At 31.9% G+C, this 16,497-nt stretch overlaps 1 protein-coding gene across 1 annotated transcript in view; it reads right to left on the bottom strand.

Annotated features, from left to right (window-relative positions):
- The window catches only part of LOC107445659 (chitin deacetylase 7), a 24,485-nt gene extending 11,352 nt beyond the window's left edge, over positions 1 to 13,133 (bottom strand). Inside the window, exons 1-2 of the mRNA XM_016060106.3 lie at positions 12,890 to 13,133; positions 1,340 to 1,573 (exon numbers count right to left, since the gene is read on the bottom strand). Of these exons, the coding sequence (XP_015915592.1) occupies positions 1,340 to 1,573; positions 12,890 to 12,941 (286 nt within the window). The 5' untranslated portion in view covers positions 12,942 to 13,133. The remainder of the gene's footprint in view (positions 1 to 1,339; positions 1,574 to 12,889) is intronic.
- Positions 13,134 to 16,497: the final 3,364 nt, after the last annotated feature.

The following is a 16,497-nucleotide window of genomic DNA, read 5'->3' as shown; positions in this document are numbered from 1 at the left end:
TTTATATATATATGTATATATATATTTAAATAAATATTATATATAAATATTGGATTTTTGGATATAAATATGTTGTTGATGTTTCCAATCCCAGCTGGGATAACAGAGCTATACCAGATCCATGAGGCCGTGAGTGCCGGCCAGGTGGCCGAGTGGTTAGCTTGCCTGACTGCGAAGCCAATGGCTGCGGGTTCGAATCCCGCTCTGAGCATGGATGTTTCTCTCTCTCTGTGTTGTCTTCTGATGTGTGAATGTATGAATGTGGCCCACCCTATGAACGGGTATTTGTGGCAGTGTGGCGTGGGTAATGTTGCTCGCCTCCGTGACTTTGGTTCACAGGTGCCCACTGGGTAACGATAAATGAGCAACACTTCCGGCATCTTCTAAGGCGAAGAATGAAAGTTCAGTGCCTGCCGTTACTAAAAAAAAAGAGGCCGAGAGTCTTCAAAGAATAGAGGAAAAGGAGAGGTCTCACAAGAACCTCTTCCATGGTGAAATCCAGGCAATCAAGTAGATGGTGAGGACTAGCCTTGCTGGAGTTGCACTTTTCACAAGTTGGAAAAAGTTTAATTTGTCCACTGAAAGTGAGGCTTTTAATATGCCCACTGACAAATCTACAGGCAGTGGTTTGGTCGGCACGTGTACCCTGAAGGTCAAGAGCTCCTCCGGGACGCTTGCGGGGATACCAATTGTGATCCGGTGGAACAAGCCAAGCTTTATTAACTTTAGTTTTGTGGATAGAAAATAATTCAGAGTAAGTGAGGGCCGTGTTTGGAGAGGTTGAGAGAGAAGTACCTTCTTTTGCCACCTGATCAGCACGTTCGTTTCCAAAAAGACCCACGTGTGAGGGTATTCACGGAATATGGATGTCATGGGAGGCTGAGAGGGCATTTAATAAACGAAGTATAGAGACACCAGCCCGGTCCGGTACTCTCTCCCAATTGCTCAGGTGCTGAATATAGCTACGACTGTCCGTGAAGATCCAGACATTCCCAAAAGTGGCTTTACTCCTGATATTTTCAAGACCTGTTTGAGTAGCAATAAGTTCACTGCGAAACACTGAACAGATATCAATATAATCATGACTGATTAAAAAAATTATAACACTCGGAACCCCTGCAGTCCTCTCATTGAACCCCAGGGTTCCGCGAAACACCTTTTGGGAAACGCTGAATGGGTGTACTGCTGTGCCTGTACCATAAAATAAGTTTAGTTCCCTCATTGATAAACCTTTCAAACAAGATCTAAATTTTGTCAGAAATTTCTAAATCGAAAATTATGGTTCATTTTTATTACAATCGCTTAAGCAAAGTCCTTAATCTTTGATGTTATTACTCACGTGTGTCAACTGGCCCACAAACCAGCTGCTTTGTTTTCCTTGTACAAAACTTTTTAACATCATCAAAGTAAAGGGAAGATGGACAGTTTTGCAAGAAAGGATAATTTGATGAACAGGTGTAGAACTTTCTGCAAGTCGTTGGATCTGCAAACAGGCCATCTGGTCTTGGGCACTCAAAATCTGGGTCATCTTGACGTTTTATTCTGTGTGTTCTTCCACTCCGACTGCCTTCACCTAATTAAAATGTTTAAACATAATTAAAACACTGAATAATATAAAAAGCAAACGATTAGAGTCTAGAGAAAAAATATAAAATATTTAATTTTAGTTGCTCATGGCGACAATTGTATTATTCTAAATGGCACAATTTGTTTTTTCGCATTTTATTTAATTCTCCTTTAATTTAATGATTTTGTAAGGAGTTTAATTTCATTTAAGTTTCATAATTGATTTGTTTTTATTTTAACTGTATAAATTTTTAAAAAATACTATTTCAGTTTGTATTTTTTTCTAGTAAAAGTGTTTTATTGTCTTCTCCGTTATTTTAATTAAATATAGAAAAAAAAATTTTAAAATTTTATTTTATAATCATCTTTGAACAGCCCTCCCAATATTTGGGTTTACGACAACTAATGTTCAACTCAGTAGCCTTGTAATTTTGAACCCAATCCAGAAGACAAGGGAACTACTAAATCAAGTATTGGGAGAAATCTGCCTCAGTGGTTTTTTTGATGGAACTCAATCGCATTTGCGTTACATGAAGAGGAAAACCACGAAAACTACCCATGGTTTGCCTGACGACAAGGGGACTCTAACCCATGATCCGACTACCATTGAGGATATTTTATGTCAGCACTGTGGTCAGTACGAGCCGGGTGCAGAATTCTAATTGACTTCAAATGAGGTGAACCCGGATTCAAACCCGGTTCACCTCATTTGAAGGCGAACGCTCTATCCCCTGAGCCACTACTGCTCATATATAATGGGTGATAAAAATAATGGAAACACTTTTATACTAACTCTAGGTACACAATTTTTCTTTTAGCAGTAAATGTTTTGAAGTTTTTATTAGACAATATTGTTGACTCCATTTAAAAGATCTTTGCACTTGAAGCTTTTAGCATGATTTTTTAAATTGAAGATTTTTTCCTTGCAAAATTTGCATCCATACTAATTTGTAGCAAAATAAGCGTAGAAAGTTAAAATCTTTCTTTTTCTTTTTCAATACCACTTTAATTAAAAAAGTATTGCTATATAAATATTGCAGTCTTATACACCGAAGAGCCATTGCATTAAGACCACCCTCCATCTATAACAATGGGCTCGCCCAGGTTTTCATGGTTTCTCACCCAGGAACAATGTGTTCATGGGGCACATTAGGACCCATAATCCTCATAGAACAATCCCTGACGTCTGTAAGCTACTTGAACATAGTTGCAGACCAGGTTCACCCATTCATGGCAACAGTTTTTCCTGCGGGGGATGGTGTTTACCAACAGGATAATGCACCATGTCATAAGGGTCGAATCATCATGGATTGGTTCGAGGAACATTCCAGTGACTTTCAAGTCATGTCTTGGCCCCCAAATTCACCTGACCTTAATCCAATAGAGCATTTGTGGTCCTACTTTGAAAACCAAATTCGTGCTGCCACGCTACACCCTCGCAATGTGAGGGAATTGCAGGACCAGTTGGTGAGCGCTTGGTACCAGATACCTCAGACTACCTATCAGCACCTTGTGGAATCAATTCTACGGCGGGTGCTAGCAGTTTTGAGGGCTAAAGGTGGTCCTACATATTATTAGCAGGGTGGTCATAATGTAATGGCTCTTCGGTGTATATTGATTTCAGAAATTGCTAGTGTTAAAGATAGAAAGAAGTTAATAACTTTCAAAGCTCATTTTGGTCGATCCGAACTTTGCATTTGAACTTTGCTCCAACATTTGCGACACTATTTCTAAAAGCTTCAAGCATGATTTTTCTAAATTTGCCATGTAAAATCTTCTAAAGCATTTGTTTCTACAAAAAGACAAATTGCTTATATAAAATTTGAACAAAGGTAATTTGATGAACCATTGTACTTATTTATATTTCAATTCGTTAAAAAAAGCGTTAGTCGCATATAATATTTCACCGAAAAAAAGATGGAAATGAAATAGTTTTTCTGCTAGCTATTCACTCATCTAGGTAACACTGCTGAACTAAACTTGAATCTTTAACTGGTTCCTCCTCCCCTTTTTGATTTAAATACAATTGAAAAGATTAGTGGATGAAGCAGGTAAGTGACATTTTTAGCGGTATTATTTAATCCTTTAGTAGGCCATTTATTTCGAGTAAGGGTACATTAAAGAGCTTTTGGAATTGAAATTCATATAAGAATAGTAATTGATATAAGAAAATTAAAACTCTTTTAGCTTAAAGAAAATTAATTTAAACTTTAATGCCACTTTTATTTTGGTGGTAAGTATGTATATTTAACACGACCTATTAGGAACTTATTGGCTTTTATTTTTCTTTATTTATGAAATAAATATTATAAATGCTTCAAACTTCAGAAGGAATTATGCATTTTATAACTTTTATACGTTTTCTTGTACAGAAAAATGGTTGCCAATTTTATTCTAACGCATTTCAAGAAAGCTGAAGTTATTAACAAATGGAAACCTAAATTAAAAGTGGTAGAAAAGTTAACAAGGACTGTCACATTTACACTTAATGTAATGTGACAATTTTATTTCTAATTTTACCTAAGCCTTTAATTTTTTCTATAAACGTTTTTCCTTTTTTTCAATTTAGCAATTTTATTACTTTCTTGGTGACCTTTCTCATGGTCAATGCGGTCATCGCACATCCTGTGGGGAAAGTCAACCAACCCCTCTATTCACGCCTTTCTTTTACTTCTTTTAATTTTAGGGGGGCTAACTAACCAATCTCTTTCCTTTAAAATTTCAAACTCTCCGCCTCTTTAAATTTAATTGGCCGTAATTTTTCTGGTCCTATACCAGTTAAGGAATTTTTAAGTCACTTTGAATACATTCTCTTTTTCTTGAGCCTTCGGGCAAGTTCCTTTTTTTTATTCTCCGCGATGCGGACTTCGGTCCGTATCGAGGAGATAGTTTTTTACATCCTTTTTCTTAACCTTATTTTTCTTTAAAAGTTTAAATCCTTAATTGTAGTAAATTTCAATAAATCATACATCTACATATTATATCTTTTTTTTAAGCATTAAAGACCCTCTTAAATTAAGCTTTCCTTCTATAATTGTCTTTTCAATAGTTAAACCTTTTTTTGCTTTTCTTTTTTTTATGCATGACATAATTTCTTTCGTCACCCATTTCTATTAAAGGTGTTCCTAATGTTAAAAATTGTTTTAAAGACGTCTTCCCACTAGTTATGTTGTTAGATATTTTTCTTAAATAAATCTTAAACGCAAGTTAAAAATGTGTGTTTCTTTTGATGGTTGTCTTTTAAAATGTCCTGTGTGTACAGGGTGAGTACCTTTCAATTATTGTTATGGGCATGCATAAATGTGAATTTATTAGTTTTTCTTATTGGAAACATCAGCTTACTGTATTAAATCATATATATTGTTTGGATATAGCATGACTTTATCGTTTTTTTCTTTAATCTTAAATTTATTTTTGTTTTCGCCCCTTTTCCAAATTTGGTGATAGAAAATCATCCAATTTGTTTAAACCTCACACTTTGTGACCCTTTGAACCTATTGGGTTATTGTTATCCCACATTAGCATTGTACTACCACTTTCCTTAACGATCACATCCCAATTAATTTAATTATCTTTTATATGTTTCGGCCTTAATTTAATTATTATATCAAACATTTAACTATTTTTAATCATGAGTATATCCAGAGATACATCCAATTATATAACCCACCCATTTTAATAATAATACATAAATAACTTTACTTTATTCGCACCAATCCAAAATACAATTTAATTAAACTCTTACAAGGACTTTAAAAATTAGTGGTAAGTATACTTACCACGGCTTTCGAAAGGGTTAAATAGGGAAAATAATATAAAATGGTTGCAACAATATAGGTATGTTAAATGTATCTGAATTGTTTTCGCTTTGATTTTAACATACATAATTCACATAAGTTTTAATTTCATGATTTTTACTTCAAATTAGGTAGTGGCGAATAAGATACAAGAAATATTTATTCGTCCTGCTTTCTAATTAATCTATAATAAAATAACTAATATTATCATTTTTGTATTTTTCTTATTAATAAAAAACAAATGCTTTTGAAGCAATGTCTTAAAATGTTGGGAATCTTCCATAGAATCAAGTGCGAAGTACTTATATATTTGTTTCAAGTAAAAATGGAAATGTGGCATGGAATTTTGACCTCTAAAAATGAAAGTAAAATGGTGTATTCATTCCGAAAACAAAATTCTGAAACTTTTTTTTTCACGACCTAAATAACATTCAGCGACTGCTTCCTTTTAAATCGAAGGACGCTAAAGACATGACTGAATAAATTAGAGTGAAATAACTGAACGAAAAATTCTTTAAAATTAAAAACTATGCAGAGTGTTTCTAGATAAGTTCCAAACCACTTTTGTATTTCTGCCCACTTTCAAAGTCAAAAATTTTCAACATCCTCTTGTAAGAATTAAATTAAATTAAATTAAATTAAATTAAATTAAATTAAATTAAATTAAATTAAATTGTGATTGCCGAAAGGCTATCATTGGCAAAATGGTTGTTGTCTATTTTTTTTTTTTTTTTTTTTTTTTTTTTTTTTTTTTTTTTTTTTTTTTTTACCTATTGTCATAATGGGTGTTGCTTTGGGTTTCCTTTCGTATTTCCGTTTGTGTGTAACGCTTAAGGTATTCCCGTCTATGTTCTTTGGCTTTAGTTTTTTCAGCCTCGGTAAGCTTAGGCCTTGGCATCGTTCTTTTTCTTTCTTTTTTTCTTGCTTCAACTCTAACCTTTGGGACCGTGACAATCAGTTTGGGGCCCTCTTTATTTGTGATATTCCCCTAAATTATTATTGAAAACGATTCAGTTTGAACTGTAGGTTAGAGTTTCTGATTCTTAACTAAAACAATAAAAAGCAAAAGAATATCCTTCAAATCATGAAATTTTCTTTTATTCACAACTCAAGAAGTATTCATGGGACTTCTCAGATCCCATATCTCAAAAATAAACTCACCAACTTCAAGCATAACGAAATTAAAGGTGAAAAAAGAATTCTAAAATAATTATGAAACAGCAGAGGTCGCCATAGCAATGACGGCACATGCGCACTGTTTACTATTACTCTTGAACACAGTTGAAAAGTGTGAAGACGTCCAAATAAGGTGTGCACGCCAATCGAACCCAAAACAACACCCATTTCGCCATTGGATAATAAAATAAAATTTTGTCCCATTTTAAATCTTAATTTTTTATTATATGACGCACTTCTATAATAATGCCTTTAACCCTTTGACCCTGAATTTTCATTAATTATATTTTTCATCTTTTTTCACGTGGTTTCATATAACCTTAGACGTAGTCCGCCTATGCTACCACGATCACGTTGACCATTCAGAAAACCTGGCAGACGAATGAAAAAGAATTAAATTATACAGAACGAGTATTAAACGACTTTAATGGTTAGAGTTATGTTATAAGCTAGCAAACATCACTGATGTTGTCTTTAAAATATTTAACAAAACTGAATCGTATGTAGTTTGTTTTAAAACAATGGCTTCAATTAAGCTAATGAGGAAATTCTATTTTTTTTAAATGTCTCTGAATTAAAAATATAATTAAAAATATAATTAAAAGTCAGGCTTCGTTATTCGTGTACTACTTATTTAGGTTCATGTTGAATGTTGTAATTTTAGGGTTAATGGTACACCCGCAATCCGATATATAGACACAACTTTTTATTTTATTACATGTATAGATAAATAAAAAAGTGGTTGTTGAAGTGTAATTTTATTTCGTCAATTTGTGAGGGAAATGAAACATATACAAATTTTTTATATAGTTTATATAGTACCTACAGTTTAGCCTTTAACACAGAATTTTTATTAAACATATTTTTCATACTTATTTCATTATTTTGTACTAATTTAGGTCAAAATAAGTGAAAAATATTATATTTAGCAGATTAATAGTTTATAATTATGAAATACAGCAAGGAACACCGGTGTATTTTTCAGAGTTTGAGATAAAATCTCTAAACACGGCTTACTTCAACACTAGGAAAATACTCATTCAAAATTTTTAAGTGTTTGCATAAAAATAAATTCAACATATACCTTTACAGTATAAATTAAATAAAATTATTTATTTCTTATTTCGTATTAAAAAAATATACGAAACAATTTATGTTCCTTGTGAACGTAGTTAGACTGATTTGAAATCCGTCGCCATGTGCTTTTCAGTGCAACTAATACTTGTGAAACATATTTTGAAAGCAAATGTAAAAGTTATATTTTATAAGTTAACAATAGTATATCCGATGCTAATTACGCTTTGATAATATTATTTTTTGAATTATTAAACTAATTAAAAAATACCAAAATTAAGCGAACTGCATTTATTCAAGACTTTCTTTATAAAACAAGAATAAAAGGAGAAAAGTGTCGATTAAGCTTTGCTATGTGTTTTTCAGTGCAATTAACAGTGAAACGTATTTCAAAATCAGACCGAAGAGCTATATTTTATAATTTAATTTCAATTGTTTTTTTGTTTTTGTTTTTTTAACTGACAAAATTACAAGGCTACGGAGTTGAACATTAGTAGTCATAAACCCAAAAAATTGGGATTAGTAGTCATAAACCCAAAAAATTGGGTCGGCTGTTCAACGACGGTTATAAAATTAAAAAAAAAAAAAAATTTCTACTTATCAGATTTGTTAGAGAAATTACATCTTAAAAATTAGTCAGCTCAAATATCGTTGAAAGTCATCAAATTTGAAATAAAGGTCACGAAAATTTTCATGATCGGTAGTTACCCTGGTCTTGCTTATTCCAATTAGTGAAAAAAGGAAGAAAATAAAAAAAGAAAGGTACGAAGTATATTAATGCATGGTAAATTAAATAAAATTATTACTAAAAGTAAACTAATTGCTAAACGATTTGTTAATCATTTAGCAATTTACAGTCATCGAAAGTTTTCATGGAAGAATTGTGAAAAAATGCGATAATTACACTTCCAAACATACGACTGACTCGTAATTTCATATGGTAGTCATAAACAATAGGAAAAAAATGTGTTTTTGAACACGATTGTCAAATCAAACATATAAGGCAACGTGTGGAAATGCAGGGCATTGGAATGCATGGTTAACAGCCAAGCTGTTTCTCATTAACAACGATTATGAATATTTTTCTCCAAGTTGAGTTTATCAACTGCGCCGCTTAAGTTAAATGACATATCTTTTTAAAAATAAAATGCGGTATAATTCTTTTTTTTTTCTTAAATAGAATTACAAACTAAAATCTTTAAAAAAAAGTTTTTTTGTTGTTTTTGATTAACATAATATAAATCGCAATAAACCTAATTTGCATAAACAAATTTACATTCAACTCCCTCCATTGAAAAATAGATAAAAATATCATTTGCTCAAAAAGGAAGCTCTTAAATTGTACAAAAGAACAAAATTCAAACGCGAAATTAGGACTTAAAGGAGATGTTATGCTTTCTTACACATGTCAACTTCTACTACGAAACAATAGCGAATGTTAACTTTAATCTTAAGTGCGTTGACATTTTCCTTTTTTACGCACTGATGACTATAACGATACACGAAACAACTGAAAAGAACAATATGAGTTAAATTTTTTTTAAAAAGTAATTCACTAAAAAAACAAATTTTTTATTAACCCTTTGCCAGTGTCGCCCGAACAAAGAATATATACAGTGGAGCATCGTTTATACGACGATCACTTATACGACGTTTACATTTATACGACGTTTTAGTGTGGTCCTAAATCATTCCTATTCATTTTAATGTAAAAATATATCGTTTATACGACGCACAGAATCGGTTATACGTCGGTTTTTAGATTTTGTTCACGTTTATTTAATTTTTTATTTTTACTTGTGTATTTTAAAACAGGGCGGAATTTGCCAACATGAATGATACAGAAAAGGGTGTCAACAAGAATGCTTGGATGTCGACCGCAATTTTTACTAGATGACTGAAAAAACTTGACAATGTTATGAAGAAGGAAAAACGAAAAATTTTGCTATTCATCGACCAATGTCCAGCGCACCCATCGATACTAATTATTTCGGAAAATGTAAAAGCTCCCTTTTTTCCTGCAAATTGCACAAGTGCGCTTCAGCCATTAGATTTGGCAGTGATTGGAAATCTAAAATTGCATCATAGAAAACAGTAAGTTCAACTCGCTATTCAAAGCATTGTAGAGACTAATAGCAGGAACTGCAATTTTTCTTCTTTGGTTATTTGTTTGTTTTGCTTTGTCTAATTTAGAAATTTATGTAAATCAACACGTTAAACATTAAAATTAACTGAAAACAGAGTTAGTTTCAGTTTTAGAAGTTAAAATCGATTATACGATGTTATCGTTTATACGACGTTTTTCGGTGGTCCCTTCGGCGTCGTATAAACGATTCTCCACTGTATATATTCTTTGGCCCGAATCCAGTTCGGGCGACTTCAACGTGCAGTATTTGTGACGCCCGAACAGATTTCGGGCATGAGAAAAATTAACGTTTCCATTTTGTGAAGCCCGAGCTGGTTCGTTTCTACTTGAGGATATTTAATTCACTATTTGTCTAATAGATGGTATTAGTGGTCCTAGTTTTTCCCCGATTACGACTTAAGTCGAAGGCAAAGAGTCCGATATGGGCTTATGTGCAACACCGTGCTTTGGGATATACCAGACTGTAAAAGATTTGTAAAGTTTATGCATTGAAAATCATATTGTTGTGTTTTTATATTATATTATACTAGTTATATTATATTTATCTTCAAAATTTTGTTTAATTTGCTCTAATTGAATAAGATGTGTGTGTAACCCATTATTTTTCTATGTGCATGTAAAAATTATAAATACAGTAGTTATTGCATTTAAAATTTACCAGTGCGTTACCGGTGTAGTGTAGCCAGTCTGGCAACATTAATTCAACAAATGTTACAAACCGCTAGAAATTTTAAACTAATTGCTTTCGAACGTTTAGCAATTACTATTATTTAAATAATAAAGAACTAAAGTATGAGTTTCACTTAGAATGTCCTGTCTGACTAAAATTTTCAATCGAAACTTATTGTTCCAGAAAGAGTTAAAAGTTTTCCCATTAGAGGGCCGGAAGAAAGTGACGCTTAATATGAAGTTTTGAATCATTTACATGTAGTGGTGTGGAAAATTTACAAAATAATCAATCATTAAAGCATAAACTCAGCTACCACTAAAATTCCCCCCCCCCCCAAAAAAAAAAACATAGAAAGTTGGCAGCCCTGCAGTTCTGCGGTCAGACAGTTTTTAAAAGGTTGGCATTCCATTTTGGTGCAATTTTAAGTTTTAATCAAAATTAATCTAAATTTTGCCCACATTTCCCAACTCCATATTAAATGTTATTTACACTAAATTCAGTGGCGCGACAGAGCCACTGAATTTAGTGTAAGAGAGCCAAGACCTATGAGCCATAGAGAGCCAAGACCTACTGTGCCCATCTAAGTTTTCTTGACCTTGGGTTTTGGGGTACAGGAGTAGATGTTCCGGTTTGGTGGTCAACCGAACGCGAAACCCCAGTATTTAGTCTCCAAACACGGTTGGCACTCATTTTATCGCTCCACTGAAGGGGTGAAAGGCGGGGTCACTCTTGCCCTGCCAGAGGATCGAACCCAGGATCTGCGGCACGAGAGCGCTAAGCGCTACTACACAGCCACCGGGCGTATTAATATCCACTTGCAAAAATTACATACATAAATTGAATAAATGCATAAATCGTCAAAAAACGCATATTTTGGCAACTATGGCTTTTAGACTGGCCCTTCAATTCGAAACTCCCTCCCTATGAGAATGACATAGGAATCATTTGTTGACATTCATTTCTTTTGGCAATTATTCAAAGGCATTCTTCTTTTGATGGGGAAAACGAAATGCATGCTTAAATTTTTCTGTGGCATGTACATCAAATAAAATCTATTTTCGAATTCAGAATTTGATAAAAAGAAAAAGAGTTTTCTTCTTTTTTGATAAAAATTTTTTTCCGCCTTTGAGATAGTTATGATTTTTACATTTAGGACAGATTTGTTGGAAAAATGTCACTTTGTATATCAGACAGAAACACTTTAAAGAAAACAACAATGTACAGAATATCGGGTGAGTGTGTAATGGGCAATGGCATATTAGCCTTAAAGAAAACAGCAATGTACAGAATATCGGGTGAGTGTGTAATGGGCAATGACAATGGCATATTAGCCTTAAAGAAAACAACAATGTACAGAACATCGGGTGAGTGTGTAATGGGCAATGGCATATTAGCCTTAAAGCAGTGGCGTGCCAGCCGGGGGGGCAGANGTAATGGGCAATGGCATATTAGCCTTAAAGAAAACAACAATGTACAGAATATCGGGTGAGTGTGTAATGGGCAATGACAATGGCATATTAGCCTTAAAACAACAGCATTGTTGAGAATACTTGGCAACTGTTAACTAGATGATGACCTTTTCTACCAAAAAAGTAACAGAGTGGAGTAGAGAATACGCAACAAACGTTGACAAAAATTGACAATAGCCCATACATTCTTGCCAGGTTATTATCCAAGCTCATTCTGCTAATATTAAAAGCTTTTTTTTTAAAAAAAATTGGTAAATATGACAAAAAATGGGCTTTAATTACAGTACCCGGTGTGCACATTCTTGGTACCCATATGCCCGGTATTTTCTACAGTATTTTATCTTTACAATGCTAACAACCGGAAATCTCAGATCCCTACAATATTTAAAGTAGAAGTGAAATAACTGATTGTGAGAATTTTATTTGCTTAATATTGACAGGACTTAAAAACTTAATTTCGCATTTATCAAGTCTTAGTTATTTGTTTAAATTGTTTATAAATGGTAATTGTCAAAATCATTGTAAATCGAATTTATTAAATTAAAATACTAATTATATATATATATATATATATATATATAAAAAAAGATGAAAATCATTTTTTATCATTTAATGATAATAATGATAATGTTCANTATATATATATATATACACATCGTAAAAACGAGAGAAGTGGCATGCTTGTATTTATATATACATACGCAATTAAGCATGTTGCAGTGTTTTAAATTGCTTACAAAATTTTAAAAACATATGCTCATTTTGATTATTGATTTGATTTACAAATTTATTATTACTTTAAATACTGTGAGAACTTCCGGGCAGGGAGCTTTATAATATATAAATGCTAACCAAAAAAATAAATAAAAATATAGCTAGAAAATTTAGTTAAACAATTAATTAACCTTTTTTTTCTCTTTGAAACATCTTAATATTTTTATAAGCGCTTTAATAATAATTATAAATGAAAATGTCTTTAACAGTGACTCACCTTGAGAAATCAAAGCGGCAGCTAAGAGGACAAGGTATAAGCACCCTGTCATTTTTTGTCTATTTCAGACAAAGTTCTGCTATAATCTGTATATTAACTCTTCGCTTTCTAAAAACCATAAGACAGAGAGAGACAACCAGAATGTTACTAAACCTGATTGCAAATGCCCGACGGCAACTTTTCTGTTTTATCCTGCTGACACAGAAATTATGCTCGGATAAGAAAGTTGTTCCTCCTTCGAACAATTGATGAATTTTTATTGAAACGAAGACGAAGAAGAAGAAAAAAAAATTCTGTTTGTTTGAGGTCGTCGAGTTGCATTTATTAAGAAAGTGGTTTGATGATGTGTGTGATAGTCCTTTTGTGAAGTTTTCATTTGGGCAGAACGGATCAGGTCAGCAGTTTGAAGTTAGGTTCACGGTATAAAAGATTCTAACCAATGATTTTGTTGTGAGGTGACGGATGGTTACCTGGAATTCGTTTAGGTTTAATGGTTTTATGATTATGCTCTCCTCCTATCTGTAGCGATGCGGTATTTAAGTTGCAGCCGTAATATTTAAAAGAAGAGGTGAATGATATGTTTACCATTGTCAGCTGTCATTTGAGAGTAGATTTTACTAAATTTTTCTTAACTCGTGTCGGTAAGGCAAAAATCTTGCAATCAAAATTTCGACAGCTTTCTAACTGACTAGAGTGTCTAGAGTTTTCAAATCTCATTTCGTTCTTAGCAGTGGTGAACCGTTTTAGCGGCAGGGCTGGCTTTAGCCAGAAGCGCCAGTTCGAGTTGGGGTGAATAAATTACTTCTGCAACGTGGCAAAAAAAATTTTTGTCCAAAAGTAATAAATAATAAAAAAATAATAAATAAATAAATAATAAATAAATAAAATGATAATCACATTAATAATGGTGAGAGATGAATAGTTTTTAATCTTTTCCTTCCAAAATTAATAAATTTTTCTCTTCATTAGTGACCTTCATTTATCAAGTAAAAGATTCTTTTGGAACGGCTAAGGATTTTTCCCACTTGTTATTCCCCTAGCCTAAAACACAAATCAAGGCCTATAGTCTGTCTACGGTAAGAACTCCCCCACCCCCACCGCAAAGTCTGAGGCTGTCTGCTGCTAGGAAACAAGAATATAGTTTGTCTAAAATAAGAACTCCCCAGAACTAGTGTGAATGCATTTTCAGTAAATCCTTTGTACACACATTAGCTCTTTCCACCTACTTTCTGACGGCATCAAGATACTACTTTTGAAATAAAAATGATGGCGCCATCTACCAATTTCATATTTAAATATATACTTTAATTTAACATTTCTAATAAGTTCTAAATTGAACGGATATTTTTAAAAATATTATTTTTAATACTTTGATTGCAATTTTTAAAGCGTAATTAATTTTATATAGCCTCAGAAATATTTTTTCATATTTTTTCTTGTATTTTAAGCAGAAATAGGGAGAAAAAAATTCAAAATTTAATCAAGCGAGGAGCTAAATAAATAAATCCAATTTTAATTATGTGGAATGATGTAATATTATATAATTTACTTAAAATTCAGATTTTATTAAAATTTTGTAGAATTATTTAATTACATAACAAAAACTAACTATAGACTTATAAATGCTTATTTTAACTTGCGTCTTTATTTTCATTGAGCGATATTAGATTTTACGTTTCTGTTTATTGACTATACTTAAATAGTCATTGTCTACAGTTTAAACTTTATTTTATTTCTTACATTTATTTTCATTTGATCGATTATTTTTCTGCTTATTGATTAATTATGACTATTCTTAAAGAAAAAAACAGTCATGAAATTTAATCTGTTTCTTATATCTATTTAAATTTAATCTTAAAATTATAATCTAGTTCTTACATCTATATTTATTTGATAGATTATGTTTCTATTTATTGATTAATCAGGAAAAAAAATCTTAAAAAAATATTTATAATTTATTCTGTAAAATTTAATCTATTTCTTATAAATAATTGGGAAAAAAAAAGCATTTACCATGTTTAATTTTACAAAACAATTGTGATTTGTAAATTTACTAAACGTTTGTGAAAATATTTAATTATATGTTAGAATAAATATAAGTGAAAATTCTAAAAAATTCACCAATACCATGAACACCAATGTTCGTAGGGAGGCAAGAGTGGAAAGTTTTTATTAATTTATCAAAATACCATGTTTAATTTATTTTTCAACTCTATAGAATTTTTTAAACAATAATTTGGACTTTTACCTGCATTACAAAGCTGTTCAGTTTTTCTATAACATTTTGTTAAGGGGGTTGGCTTGGTTTACGCTAGTCCCACAACACAACGAATTTGGAAGCTTATTATGTATTCGCTTAAGACAATTCAGAAAGGTATGGTTAAAGCTAAAGTTAATTAAAATCTAAGTCTTATTAAAGATTTAATATCAACATATTTTAATAAAATTATTAATTAAAATAGAGCATTAACCACACAGAGAAAAACAGTTTGAGAGCAAATCAGTAAACTATTATTCAATTTGATTTATTTAAAAGTAGAAAACCAATTTTAAGTTGAATCAATTTAAATAATATTATTTTTAAATTGATGATAAAATGGTCAGAATGGGCTACACACAGAGTGCATAGCTTAGCCATATTTCCCTTTCCCTCACTGGAGCATTGTAAACAATTGGCAAAAACGATGACGGGACCGTTTGCGGTTGTTCTGTCTTAGTTTAATGTATGACAAAAAATAAATATGTATAAAAAACTTTATTTCATTCACTAATTCATCTGTCTCGAATTATATTCTTTTTTCTCTTTTTTTTTTCGCCGTATGCCTGTTCAGGTTTTGGTTGTGCGATTGTTCCTGTTTTTCAGTGGCGCCATCTATGGCCAGGAATTCGACTTCTACCACGCCATTCACACAATCGCAACCCGTTTATAGGGCGGGTCACATTCACACACAAAGGAGAAAGGACATAGAAATTCGAACCCAGGACCTTTCTGATGCAGGGACAGTTCCCTGCCCCCTACACAGGCCAATCGGTATTATATTCTTTTGATTTGCTTGATAAAACAACTCCTTTAATTTTTCTTTAAACCTTTAAAAAGTAGATTAATATAAAGGTTTCGTGCTAAATTTTTTAACTGAGATTAAAACTACCTTTTGTAAATGTATATTATTCTGTAAAATAATTATAAGATAGAAAATAAATGACATCAAGTGTGTCATATTTGTAACAAATTCACATTCCTTCCAATGGCATATCCACACTAACCCCACTGCCGTGTGTCTACACTAGCCCTACGAAGACATCTGTTTGCTTAGGTCTAATGCCAATGCTGGTTATCTGAAACTATACATAGCAAAAGTTAGTACCAAATTAAGTAAAAAAAACGTTTAATTTATAACATATTATGACCTTTTTTTTATTCTGAAAATAAAATACGTTAATAAAAGAGTAAAGAGAAAATTAGAAAGTTAATTTTGCACTTTAAAAACCTTTCTTACAAATTTCTACTAAAATATTCGCAAAGTGAAACCATTCATCTTCACATGAAAGTGAACATCGATCATACCAATGTACAAGATCTCACTGAAAATTTTTTTGTATATATATAT

The sequence above is a fragment of the Parasteatoda tepidariorum genome, chromosome 6 (genome assembly GCF_043381705.1).
Source record: "Parasteatoda tepidariorum isolate YZ-2023 chromosome 6, CAS_Ptep_4.0, whole genome shotgun sequence".
Taxonomy (NCBI): domain Eukaryota; kingdom Metazoa; phylum Arthropoda; class Arachnida; order Araneae; family Theridiidae; genus Parasteatoda; species Parasteatoda tepidariorum.
The sequence above is the reverse complement of the archived record's forward strand: the minus strand, read 5'-3'. Positions and strand labels throughout refer to the sequence as shown.